General features: G+C 46.3%; 1 protein-coding gene across 1 annotated transcript in view; it reads left to right on the forward strand.

Annotated features, from left to right (window-relative positions):
* Positions 1–13586, forward strand: part of ZNF142 (zinc finger protein 142) — a 30831-nt gene that overhangs the window by 13465 nt on the left and 3780 nt on the right. The window contains exons 3-9 of the mRNA XM_077273185.1: positions 136–756; positions 4068–4220; positions 5044–5853; positions 7130–7307; positions 8159–11240; positions 11464–11569; positions 12465–13526. Of these exons, the coding sequence (XP_077129300.1) occupies positions 136–756; positions 4068–4220; positions 5044–5853; positions 7130–7307; positions 8159–11240; positions 11464–11569; positions 12465–12925 (5411 nt within the window). The 3' untranslated portion in view covers positions 12926–13526. The remainder of the gene's footprint in view (positions 1–135; positions 757–4067; positions 4221–5043; positions 5854–7129; positions 7308–8158; positions 11241–11463; positions 11570–12464; positions 13527–13586) is intronic.

Here is a 13586-nt window from a genome sequence, read left to right on the forward strand (position 1 = left end):
GAGGCGCAGCAATAAATCAACCGAGGGCAGTAAAATGGCCAAAATCTGCTGGTGACAGCCGTACTGTCTGGGGGATTGGATTTGTCCCTACTGGTGGCCGAGCTGTGATTCGCCTTTTCCTTTGCCTCCATCCAGGTAAATCGGCCGTGCCCATTGCTAGTCTGCTGTCCCAGGAGGTCTGCCATCACCTAAGAGATCCGCCAGCGTCCGATTGTGCCAGCATGTCTCTCACCGAGTCCCAGATCCTCATCACAGACGCGGTCCTCAGGCAGGAGGAGACCTGTCAGCGAGCCGAGGCAGACGCCCTCACCTGCCCCATCTGCCGGAAAGACTTCAAGACGCCGAGTGAGCTAAAGAAACATTTCCGCAGCCACCCACCTCCCGCGCAAGACCTGAAGTGCTGGCAGAGCGACTGCCCGTTCTTGGCTCAAGACCTGAAAAGGTTCCAGTCTCATCTGCGGAGGGAGCATAAGCTGACGCCGGTGACCTGCGCTCACCGGACCTGCCGTCTCCTCTTCCCCGGACGCCAGGAGATGTCTCGGCACTTCCAGACTCATTTTCCCTTTCACTGTAACCAGTGTGACTTTATCAGCTCCAATTCTAAGGTTTTCTCCCAACATCGGAAGTCCCACATTAATCCTAGGGAGCCATATTTTACTTTAGAAGAGCCTGAATCCCGGCCGTCCTCAGCCCTTGTGCACCGCACTGACGACCATCCAGCCGCGGATCACTTCCTAGAGATTGTGCCCCCATCTAGTAAGTAAAGGGCACGTGGGCGCAGTGAATATGTGCACGCTTCATCTGCCATATTTACCGTGTATTTCCCACTCACATCACATCTGACGTAATCATGTGATGGATCCCTGATGTGTATTGGCATCATATAATTTGGGGTTTGCGATGACGACTTCTCTGCACAGTCATATATTACTGGAAGATCTCTGTATCCCAGAATCTGGTAAATGTTGCATGACCCCCTGTGATTGACAATTGCCCTTCAAAAGAAGCCAGGATTTTTGTAAAAGTTTGTGCGCCCCCGGTAAATAATGACTGTTATCGTGAACAGTTAAGCAAGTTGAAGATGAAATGATCTCTAAAAAGCCTAAAGTTACAGATGACACATTTACTTTGTATTCTAGGCCAAAAATATATATATTGTAATTTTTAATTTACATTTTCTAAAAGGAAAATGGTCTGATGCAAAAGTTTGGGCACCCTGCATGGTTAGTACCTAGTCTCACCCTCTTTTGAAAGTATCACAGCTTTTAAACGCTTTTTGTAGCCAGACAAGAGTCTTTCAGTTCCTGTTTGAGGGATTTTCCTCCATTTTTCCTTGGAGAATTCCTCCAGTTCTGTGAGATTCCTCGGGCGTCTTTTATCCTCTGCTATTTCGAGGTCTTGCTACAGATTACACTGGTCAACAGCATTTTTGGTGCCAAAGATATTTCATCGAATTTAGGGTATTTTTGGGGTGCTGATTCTGAATATGTCATCAGTTTTGCCAGATTGGCTCAAGTTTTTGAGATTTTTGGTATCTTATTTATAGCACTTGTTGGTAAATGCGACGCATCATCTCATTAATTTCTTTGGATTAGTACTTGAACTGAGCAGTTCTCAATATAGTTTTGTGTTAATTAGTGTTCTAAAAGTTTGTTCATAGCTTGATTTTTGCACTAACTTTATGTTGTTGTCTGTTTTCCAGTGAAAAGCATGAACTCATCAAGAAGAAGTTGTCTTAACGATCCAGACTCATTCTGTTACATTTGTGGTGAATACACACTGCCAAAACATAGAAGAAACATAACAGACTTCGTAAAAAAAGTGTATTTTGCCTATTTTGGGGTTATGCTTGGGGACCAAGACAAGTTTTGGACACCACACATAGTGTGCAAAGCATGTATCGAATTATTACGAAAATGGAGCAAAGGACAAAGAAAAAGCTTCAAATTTGGTGTTTCAATGGTGTGGAGAGAGCCAAAAAATCATCATGATGACTGTTATTTATGGTAAACACAGGTACAGGCACATCTTCACAATGAGGGACAGGCCTTCTTGCAGATTCCATGTTACTCCCATTTTCGTTTCTTATGCTTATTGAATCCTTGCACTTGCACTGCACAGAAATAACAGTCATCATGATGATTTTTTGGCTCTCTCCACACCATTGGAACACCAAATTTGAAGCTTTTTCTTTGTCCTTTGCTCCATTTTCGTAATAATTCGATACATGCTTTGCACACTATGTGTGGTGCCCAAAACTTGTCTTGGTCCCCAAGCATAACCCCAAAATAGGCAAAATACACTTTTTTTACGAAGTCTGTTATGTTTCTTCTATGTTTTGGCAGTGTGTATTCACCACAAATGTAACAGAATGAGTCTGGATCGTTAAGACAACTTCTTCTTGATGAGTTCATGCTTTTCACTGGAAAACAGACAACAACATAAAGTTAGTGCAAAAATCAAGCTATGAACAAACTTTTAGAACACTAATTAACACAAAACTATATTGAGAACTGCTCAGTTCAAGTAATTAATGAGATGATGCGTCGCATTTACCAACAAGTGCTATAAATAAGATACCAAAAATGTCAAAAACTTGAGCCAATCTGGCAAAACTGATAGCATATTCAGAATCAGCACCACAAAAATACCCCAAATTCATTAAAATATTTTGGACACCAGAAAAAAAATTTTTTTTTTGTTGACCTGTGTTATCAATGATGTTTAGATCAGCGGACTGTGAGGGCCATTGTAAAACCTTCAGTTTGCGCCTTTTGAGGTTGTCTATTGTGGATTGTGACGTGTGTTTAGGATCATTCTCCATTTGTAGAAGCCATCCTCTTCCTCTTTTCACTTTCAGCTTTTTTACAGATGGTCTTATATTTGCATCAAGAATTTGTTGAAATTTCATCCAATCCATTCTTCCCTCCACCTGTGAAATGTTCCCCGTGCCATTGGCTGCAACACAACCCCAAAGTATGATTGATCCACCACCATGCTTAATGGTTGGTGAGATGTTCTTTTCCTGAAATTCTGTGCCTTTTTTTTTCTCCTCACATATCATTGTTCTGTTTTAATCTCATCGGTCCAAGAACTTGTTTCCAGAATGCATCAGGCTTCTTTAGATGTTTTTTCATTTTTCTAACTCTGAATTTTATGATAAGGGCACCGCAGGGGTTTTCTTGTGATGAGTCTTCCATGAAGTCCATATTTGTACAGGTGTCTTTGAATAGAAGAACAATGTATCACAACTCCAGAGTCTGCCAAATCTTTCTGAAGGTCTTTTGCAGTCAAGCAGGGGTTCTTGTTTGCCTTTCTTGCAATCCTACAAGCATCTCTCACTGAAATTTTGCTTGGTCTTCCAGACCTTATCTTGCCCTCCACTGTTCCTGGTAACGGCCATTTCTTAATTACATTTCGAACTGAGGAAAGGACAACTTGACAACTCTTTGCTATCTTCTTATATCCTTCTACTTTGTGGGCCTCCACCATTTTCAGAATGCCCGGCAGCTGCTTAGAAGATCCCATGGCTGTTGATTTTTGGCACAAGGTTAGAGGAGGCTGGGTTTTGAACAAGCCATGACCCTAACGGGCTAATTAAGGTCTGAACCTTGGTCAAAGTTATCTGAGCACACAAATCCCCGAGGGTGCCCACACTGTAACTTTAGGCCTTTTAGAGTTAATTTGTTCTTAAACTTGCTAAACTGTTCACAATAACAATAATTTTGACCAGGGGGACCCAAACTTTTTATATGCCATTGTGTGTTTTTGAGGCTTGTAGTACAAACCTGGAGGACCAAAAGGTTGGGAAAAGATTGTGGTCAAATGCATGAAATTTGGGTTAAAATTATTTTATGTAATAGAAATGTCTGCACAGTTTGGCATTTACAGACAATTTTGGGCTGCAGAATAAGTTAACTGAGAATCTCTTTCTAATCCCAATGGAATTATTCCTGGCCGTTGCCAGATAATCAGGAATTCTGGATTATCAGGTCCAGGTTTATACTCCTATTTTATTGATCAGCTTCTATTGAATGTACATCTCATATGCAATATTTGTTTTTCAGATGTCGTCGATCACAACTCAGTCCCATCGCTCAGATGCCGAAAACGCAGAAAAAATACTCGGAAAAACGAAACTGAAAATCCAGAATCCAACAGCAATGAGGAAAATGAAAATCACGCCAGAGAAAAGAGTCCAATAAGGCTGCAGGTTACACGTAAGAATCCAGAACCTCTGCGTATCACAAAAAACATAGATTTCTATAAATGGTATAGAAATGGCTGAAAAACTGAAAAAGGGGCCCTCAGTCTCCTTTAAAAAAGCTGATTCTCCCTAGAATTGTGAAACTTTTTTTTTCTCCTAAGATTTCTGCTTGCTGTCAGTAAATGAAAACCTTGATTACTTCTAGCGACTACAATGCCATCCTGATCACAGGTTCATTAGGAAAGAGCGCTCTGAAACACTGTAACGAGCAATGGAGGTGTGGAAGCTGCACATTTTTGGGAAAGTTCATGGCTTTTTACCCATGTCCTGTGATCAGGAGCGCGCCGTTCCCCCGGCTCTCGGCTTCAGGCTCTCCAGGGTACAGAGTGCTCCTGATTAGTGTCAGTTCAGACCAGCGGCACGGCTGAGCTACTGGCACAAACTGCATCACCTCTGCTGCAAGGAAGCTTTGTCTCGGAGGAGCACTGGGGTATTAAATCCTGTCATATTCAGTGATCCGGACATCTTCAGAGCAGCGCTTACAAGCTTCATAGTAAAAATAAAAGTTTGCAAGAGCACTCTCCTTGGCTAGGAAACAGTCCACTTCTGATAGTTTGCAGAGGTGGCCGGTAACATAGTCATCGAGCAATAAACTGTAGAAGTAAAAATCCCTTCTGGTCTTGAACTAAGAACATTTTTTAAGAAATAAATTGCAGTTGTTGTTTTTTAAAAGCACTTAGCAATTTTCCCCAGTAATGATTATGAGACCACCAGTAGCAGGAGCCGAATATACTCGTATAGAATTGACGGACATTTTTCTGTCTCCCTGAATGTAGGAGGAATAGAGAACGGGAAGGAGCACCTGTATAAAACCCACATGTGCCCGGAGTGCAAGAGATGCTTTAAGAAAAGGACCCACTTAGCCGACCACCTCCATCTTCACTTCCCCGACCCGAACCTCCAGTGCCCGAACTGCCACAAGTTCTTTACCAGCCGCAATAAGCTGAAGATCCACATGATGAGGGAGGCCGGTGACAAGGTCCACAGCTGCCCCCTGTGCGACTACAGTGCCGTGGAGAAGAACGCCCTCAACCGGCACATGGCGAGCATTCACGAAGGGGTGTCCAACTTTTACTCCGACACCTACTCCTGCCCGGTGTGCCAGGAAACCTTCAAACTGAGTCAGGCTCTGAAGGATCACATGAAAGGACACAAAACGGAGCAGAAGATGAGATGTCTTCAGCAAGGTTGTGACCAAGCGTTGTCTGATCGTAAAGACTTCCTCCGACACGTGAAAGAGTCTCACGGCATCCAGGCCGTAGAGTGTCGCTACCACGCCTGCTCCCTGCTCTTCAAGAGCCGTGAAGAAATGGAAGTCCACCGGAAGAACCACTACGCTTTCCACTGCCAGGACTGTGACTTTGTGTGCTCCAACAAACATGTCTTCCGCAAGCACAAGAAGTGCGGCCATCCGGGAAAAGAGGAGCTGACGTGCCGCTTCTGCCCCTACAAGAGCTTTAATCCGGTGGAATATGCCGACCACGTGGGAAAGATGCACGCCAACGAGAAGATCCACCACTGCGGAGACTGTGACTTTGCCACGGCACACAAGAGGGTCCTGATGCGTCACATGCTGCTACACACAGGTACAGGAAATATCCTTTTATGATGTGTAGTCTACAGATATTTTGTAATTAGTTCTTGTTTCAAGATTGTAGGACTTGTCCAGGACTACGATACTGATGATGGGATAAGTCATCAATATCCGATTGGTGGCAGTCCACACTCCAACAGGTCGGCTATTAACCGGTCCAAAAGCTTCCGGATTAACAGAGCTAGAACATCACGGCTCCATACACAGTAGTATCTCCTATTGAAATAAACGGGAGCTGAGCTGCAGTACCTGAGAATTGCCACTACGATGTGTATGGAGCTCCGCTGTTTGGCTCCATTGCTGCCAGACCTCCTATCAACAGATCGGAGGTGACGGGTGTGGGACCCTCACTGATGCAATATTATTGATCTATACTAAGGATAGGCAAAGTCCCAGGCACCCGTTGTAACTGGATCAGGCCCGAGGTGTTATAATGAGGTAATGGTTAGTGCTACAACGATAGTCAATGCATGTTGGTCTCTTTTAGGGGGTTATTTTATGCATATTTTTTTACATGTCGTCACCAGGACCAGTTGACTATTTCCTATATTCAGTGCAGAGTAATTTTGCTTCCCTAAATCTGCGGCATATAACCCAGCCGACCAGAACTGTACTGTGTACCTACAAGGTGAAAAAGATCAGAAACTGCTTTTACGCACGCATGGTCATCTCCGGTTTGGCCGATTGATCATATTTCGGGGCTCATTAATGGGTCGGCCCTTGACCTCCATGTAGCTGTCTATAGATGACACTTGGAGGGTTTCCCTACTTTATCCTCTGAAGCTGTAATGCTCCAGACACCAGCGAGACCCCCGCACCGAGCACCGTTACCGTCCAAGAGCTGCATTTATTTTAACCTAAAGGGAAATTTCAGGAGATAAGTGAATCGACCCGGATCCATCAGCCACATCAGTAGCCACAATAACGGGGTTTCTCCAAATAATCGGTGAAGGGAATGTAAGACACCTGTCCAGCAGTGATGGACGACTGACCAGGGTCCTGCAAACTGGATTCTCATCTCCTTTAATAAACTTTGCAAATAGTCTTTAATATAAAAAATAAGCTCCAATTGTTTTGTGTATTCAGCTCCTGTGCGGTCCTATGTTCATGGTTACATCCTACAAATAAACCCTGTGTAGTCTAATCCGGCGGTCGTGCTCTTTTTCCACCTGTCCTCTATTTCTTAATAACTTAACTGTTGAAAACTTAGAGAAACAATGGCCAGACGGCAGCATTAATACATTCACCATTTTTCTCCCCATTCTCAGGTGAAAAGCCTCATAAGTGCAGCCAGTGTGATTTCGTGTGCCGAGACATCAGTTACCTCTCTAAGCACATGCTGACCCACTCCACGGATAAGAACTACATGTGCACAGAATGCGGGTACATCACCAAATGGAAGCATTACCTGAACGTGCACATGCGCAAACACAGCGGGGACCTCAGGTGAGCGCTGCACAATACCTCACATACTGAGTTACATCCTGTATTATACCCCAGAGCTGCACTCACTATTCTGCTGGTGCAGTCACTGTGTACATACATTACATTACTGATCCTGAGTTACCTCCTGTATTATACTCCAGAGCTGCACTCACTATTCTGCTGGTGCAGTCACTGTGTACATACATTATATTACTCATCCTGAGTTATCTCCTGTATTATACCCCAGAGACTCACAATTGTGCTGCTCCAGTCACTGTATACATACATTACATTACTGATCCTGAGTTACATCCTGTATTATACTCCAGAGCTGCACTCACTATTGTGCTGGTGCAGTCACTATGTACATACATTACATTACTGATCCTGAGTTACATCCTGTATTATACTCCAGAGCTGCACTCACTATTCTGCTGGTGCAGTCACTGTGTACATACATTACATTACTGATCCTGAGTTACATCCTGTATTATACTCCAGAGCTGCACTCACTATTGTGCTGCTGCAGTCACTGTGTACATACATTACATTACTGATCCTGAGTTACATCCTGTATTATACCCCAGAGCTGCACTCACTATTCTGCTGGTGCAGTCACTGTGTACATACATTACATTACTGATCCTGAGTTACATCCTGTATTATACCCCAGAGCTGCACTCACTATTCTGCTGGTGCAGTCACTGTGTACATACATTACATTACTGATCCTGAGTTACATCCTGTATTATACTCAACAGCTGCACTCTCTATTCTCAGAATATGGCAGCATGAAAGTAAATGAATTATTTAAAAGCGCATTTTTTTTATCCAGATTTATAATGTCCGGTGTTTGGTCCTTATTCCGTCAGGTACCATTGTAACCAGTGCTCCTACCGCTGTCATCGGGCAGACCAGCTCAGTAGCCATAAGCTCCGGCACCAAGGGAAGACTCTTATCTGTGAAATGTGTGGATTCGGCTGCAAGCGTAAGGCCGAGCTTCACAAACACATGCAGGTGAAACATTCTCAGTCCCCCCAGATCACCATGTACCAATGTCAGCACTGCAACTATCAAACCAAGTACAAGCAGACCCTGCGCAACCATGAAAACGGCAAGCACACCAAGCATCGGGAATTTCGCTGTGCCCTCTGCTCTTTCCGTACATTTAGTAATACCAGCCTCTTCTTCCACAAGCGCAAGTCCCACGGCTATGTCCCCGGGGATCAGGACTGGCTGGAGCGGTACGCCAGCAAACAGCAGGAGAACAGCAGTGTGGATCTGCTATTTCCTTTCAAAATTGAGGTCCCAGCCACTAGCAAACGTGTATCCTCTGCAGGAAAACAGGCTCCGAGCAGTAACCCTGCGCAGATGGTGAATGATGAGTCCTCTGAATGTATGCAGGTGGATGGTCTTCAGGAACCGCCCGGAGATGCAGGTATTTCAGGTGCAGATGAGTCTTTACTGGCTGCCATTACCCTAGAGCCAGTTGAAGCATGCAGTATTGAAATTGAGGACTTTCCAGTAAGACTTGAACTTTCTGAGTCCAGTGAACTTTTGGCCAAAGAGTCTTCTGCTTGTGAAGATCCTCTCCCTACCAGTGATGAGATTCTCTGCTTCTCTGAGTCCATGACCGGCGAGGACCATGCAAACTGTGGGCAAGACTATGAAGAAGAAGCAGATCTGAACATGGGGGATGATACAGAGAAGGATGAAAATGGGGTCTGCGTAACCGTGCAGTACAACGAAGAAGCCTTCCTCTGTGAAGTGAGCGAGAAAGGTGACGAGCTGCCCCTCCATGTGAACTCTGATCTGGAGCTACAGCCTGGAGACATCCCTGTAGAAGTGCAGGAGTCCTGGGCAGATGTGGTGAAGGGTGGCGTCCAGCTGACCATAGTATGCCAGTCCAGCCAACTTCATGAAGGCACCATCCAAGAAGTTGAAGCCACCTCTGTCCCTCTGGATGAAGCAGACGATAAAAGCAGTAAGCCAGAATCCATCTTAAAAGCATTGAGGAAGCAAGACAAGGAGCAAGCAGAAGCGCTCGTTTTGGAAGGGAGGGTCCAAATGCTGGTGGTCCAGTCCAACGCCCAAGTGTACAAATGTGAGAAGTGTTCCTACATCACAAAAAAAAAAGGAAGCATCGTCCAACATGCCAAGAATGGATGCCAACCTCGCAAGTCCTCGTTAGTGTGTCAGGAGTGCGGAGCCAGCTTTAAACAGCAGAGGGGACTCAATACTCACGTCCTTAAGAAGTGCCCCGTGAGGCTTAGGAAGAAGAGGGCTTGTTTTAGGATGGCCATGTCGGTGGAGGGAGTAGGCCAGCAAGTAGATAGGGATTTAGCAGCTGGTCTGGAAGACTTAGGTTCCGGTAAGGAATCATTAGAAGCTGAAGAACATTTGTCCCAGTGTCCAAGTTTATTCCAAAATCCAATAAAGGACAAAACTCCAGAAAGGTCATTAGATGACAAAGAAACGAGTGCAACATTAGATGACGAAGAAACGAGTGCAGCAGTATATTCATCAGATACCCTCCCGAACTCTGCGATTGTCACTGAGAAGTACCGAATCGAAGGGGGAAAGTTTCACTGCTTGTTTTGTTCCTACTCCTGCTCCAGAGCATGTACCATAAGCTGCCATGTCAGCCAGAACTGCCGGGAATTACGGAGGGCTCCTAGTCCAGCAGGCTTACAGTCTGAGGCAACCGTAAAACGGCACAAACAACTAGAGAGCACCCAAGAAATGGGACGTGTCCCTGAGAGCCCTTTGGATGAACACCACCAAAATGCAGAGCAAGAGGTTGACGGGATGCGGGTTAGCAAAGGCTCGTATGACTCAACCAGCGCCCGTCGGCTTTCTTGCCCTTCCTGTGTCTTTACTTGCACCCAGGAACGAGCCATGAAAACGCACAAGAAGAAAGGTTGTTTAAAACCCGGCGAGGTCCAGTGCCCCTTGTGCTCGTTTCGATGCATGTCTCCCGGGGCGTTAAAACGTCATCGAGAGTTGCACCAGAAATACTCTCAGAACAGACTACAGCTGCAGTGCAAGCAGTGCGACTTCACCTGCAAACAGCCGCGTTGCATGAAGCAGCACGTGCGGATTCGCCACGAAGGTATCAAACCGCACCGCTGTCGATATTGCGATTTCAGCACCACCAGGCATTACCGGCTCGAAGCCCATGAGTCTCTGCACACTGGCGTCGGTCGGATACCCTGCGGTTCTTGCAGCAGGACATTTGGTACAAACTCTAAATTGAGGCTTCACCAAAGGAGGGTTCACGAGAAGATGCCCACTCACTTCTGCAAACTCTGCGACTATAGCGGCTACAGTCAGAATGACGTCGTCCGGCATGTGGCCAGCTGCCACAGCGGTGATGCCGTCTACCCCTGCTCTGTTTGCCAGGCAAGTTTTAGCTCCGAGGCTGCATTAAAGCAGCACAGCCTGAGGAAGCACCACGAAAAAGCCTCTCATGAATGTTCACAATGCCAGTTCTCCTGCCACAGCCAGGCCACCCTCCGATGCCACCTGCAGAAGCAGCACCTCCAGCTGGAATGCACAGTTTGCAAGGAATCGTTCTCTCGCAGGGAGGACATTGAAGAACATCGGAAAACTCATTTTTCTCACCACTGCCAACAGTGCCAGTATGCTGCCAAAGACAGGCAGCAGCTTATCAATCACTATTCGGAGGAGCATGAAAGCAGCGGGCTGCCCGACGGAGAGGCGGACGATGGCCCCCTGCGATGCCCTTTCTGCTCCTTCTCCTGTCGTCATGAACTAGTCTATGACCATCACGTGAAGAGCCACGGGGCCACGCGTGTTTACAAGTGCGCAGACTGTGACTACAGCACCCGGAATAAGCAGAAGATCACCTGGCACAGCCGAATCCACACCGGTGAAAAACCCTACAAGTGTCACCTCTGCACTTACGCCTGCGCAGACCCTTCACGTCTTAAAGTAAGTTTTCTGGGGCGGAAGTGAGGGGGGTGTCAGTTATCCAAAAGCAGAGAACTTGTCCCGTTAGACCCCCCTCTGTATGTTATATGCCTTAGTGATGGCCCGTAGTGCCCACAGGGGAGAGATCATTGGAGGGAAAACCTGAACCTGGACCACCCAATGAGCAATGGACGCTAAACTGTCTGACCTTGAATAATTGCACAATCTTTCCTTGTACTTGTAGTACCACATGCGCATCCACAAGGACGAGAAGAACTACCTGTGCCCAGAATGTGGCTACAAGTGCAAGTGGGTGAACCAGCTGAAATATCACATGACCAAGCACACAGGTAACACCGGACCTATGCCGGTACCATTGGGCAATGCAGTTTTGGTTGATATAACCCCTTGAGTACTTTTAGTGCATCTAAGGAAACAGCACTGCTTCCGCCGATCAGGTCCATAATACCTTTAATACTTGTGCGTTCTTCACTGACAGTCATCCTATTAAGTGCTTAAAAGCCCCCTGGCTGCCATGACAGCCCATCAGCACCCCACAATTGTACTGCAGGGGCACCATTGTGGTGGCTGAGAGGGTCTTCCTTCCTCTCCTAACCTCCTTAGATGCCACAGTCAGTAGTACCTGCAGCATTCGAGGGGGTTAAATGGCTGGGGTGGACCTACACTGTTAATTACAGCCAAAGCTGTCACTATGGTATAATAGTACAGTATGTCACATTTTGTGGCTATAGCTCTTATAAACCGCAACGCATTTCTATGGTAACAGACTACAGACATGCGTCGTGTAGTCTGACCCTGCAGTCAAATTATATGTGCCAGCCTGACCTTGTCACTGTGTGTCTGCAGAATGTAAGGGGCAGAGTACGGACTGTGATTTGCCAGCAGGATCAGACTACACAGAGTTGTTTGTAGTCTGTAACCATAGAAATTTGTGGGTCTTCAGAGGAGCTGTATACTGAAAAACAAAGCAAAATTTGAGCAATTTCTGATTTGTTGAACATAAAAAGATATAAAATAAAAGGGATATGAAAGACTAGAAAGAAATAGCTTCTATAGATTGGGCTGGAGATTTTATGGTGAGGGTCTGAGAGTTGGAAGCCCGGATCTCTAAGGGGGGTAGAAATGGGACCCCCGCCGTTCGCAGACTTCTAATTCTGACGTCTTTGTGACTCAGACAGTAACATGTTGGGTTTCTGTGAGTGTCTTGTGCTTCTGTATTTCCAGGCCTGAAGCCATACCAGTGCGAGGAATGCGACTATTGCACCAACAGAGCAGATGCCCTCCGCGTCCACCGAGAAACCCGCCACCGAGACGTGCGCTCCTTCATCTGCGAACAGTGCGGGAAAGCATTTAAGACCCGCTTCCTTCTCAAAACTCATCTGAAAAAACACAGCGAAGAAAAACCGTACGTCTGCAACATGTGCCAACGAGGCTTCCGCTGGCCCGCCGGCCTCCGCCATCACTACCTCACCCACACAAACCAGCAGCCCTTCTTCTGCCAGTATTGCTCGTACCGGGCCAAGCAAAAGTTCCAGGTGGTTAAACATATACAGCGGCATCACCCCAACAATCCAGACCTGACGAAGGGCATTGGGAAGGAGCCATATTTATTTTCTGTCCAGGGACACGACGCGACGTTTCAGCAGAGTCCGCATCGTGATGGAGAAGCTGGAGCCGAACATTAATCCTCCGCAGATTCCTACTTATCGAGAACATTTACTTCTTCTAGTTTTCCATTCTTTACTGTTCTCTTCACCAGTCACAATTTTTATTTATTTTTTAATCCTACAAGGGGTCTTTCCCTAAAGTAGTAAAATGTCCTGGAGGTGGTTGGGGTGCCGGGTTGTTAGAAGACACAACAACCTTCCTTCTGTTTGACAGCTCCCCAGGTTCGCCCAATTTCTGTGTCCGCTGCTGGTGTGGTCAGGGACTACATGTCATGTCGGCATTGTGCCCAGTTACCCACTACCAGTGCCAAGTCCCAGGTGAGATACTATGGAGCAGCTCCTGAGGACGTAGACTTAGAGACCATTAATCTGACATGTTTTCGTGACATGCCAGGATATTTCCATTTCTGTCTGTCGGTGTGTATTTGCCCTCCCTGCACAGTGATCTCTGCACGGGTCACAGAGCATGCCTGCACAGTGATCTCAGCACGGGTCACAGAGCATGCCTGCACAGTGATCTCAGCACGGGTCACAGAGCATGCCTGCACAGTGATCTCTGCACGGGTCACAGAGCATGCCTGCACAGTGATCTCTACACGGGTCACAGCATGCCTGCACAGTGATCTCTGCACGGGTCACAGCATGCCTGCACAGTGATCTCTGCACAGGTCACACAGCA

Source organism: Ranitomeya variabilis, chromosome 7 (genome assembly GCF_051348905.1).
Source record: "Ranitomeya variabilis isolate aRanVar5 chromosome 7, aRanVar5.hap1, whole genome shotgun sequence".
In the NCBI taxonomy this organism is placed as follows: domain Eukaryota; kingdom Metazoa; phylum Chordata; class Amphibia; order Anura; family Dendrobatidae; genus Ranitomeya; species Ranitomeya variabilis.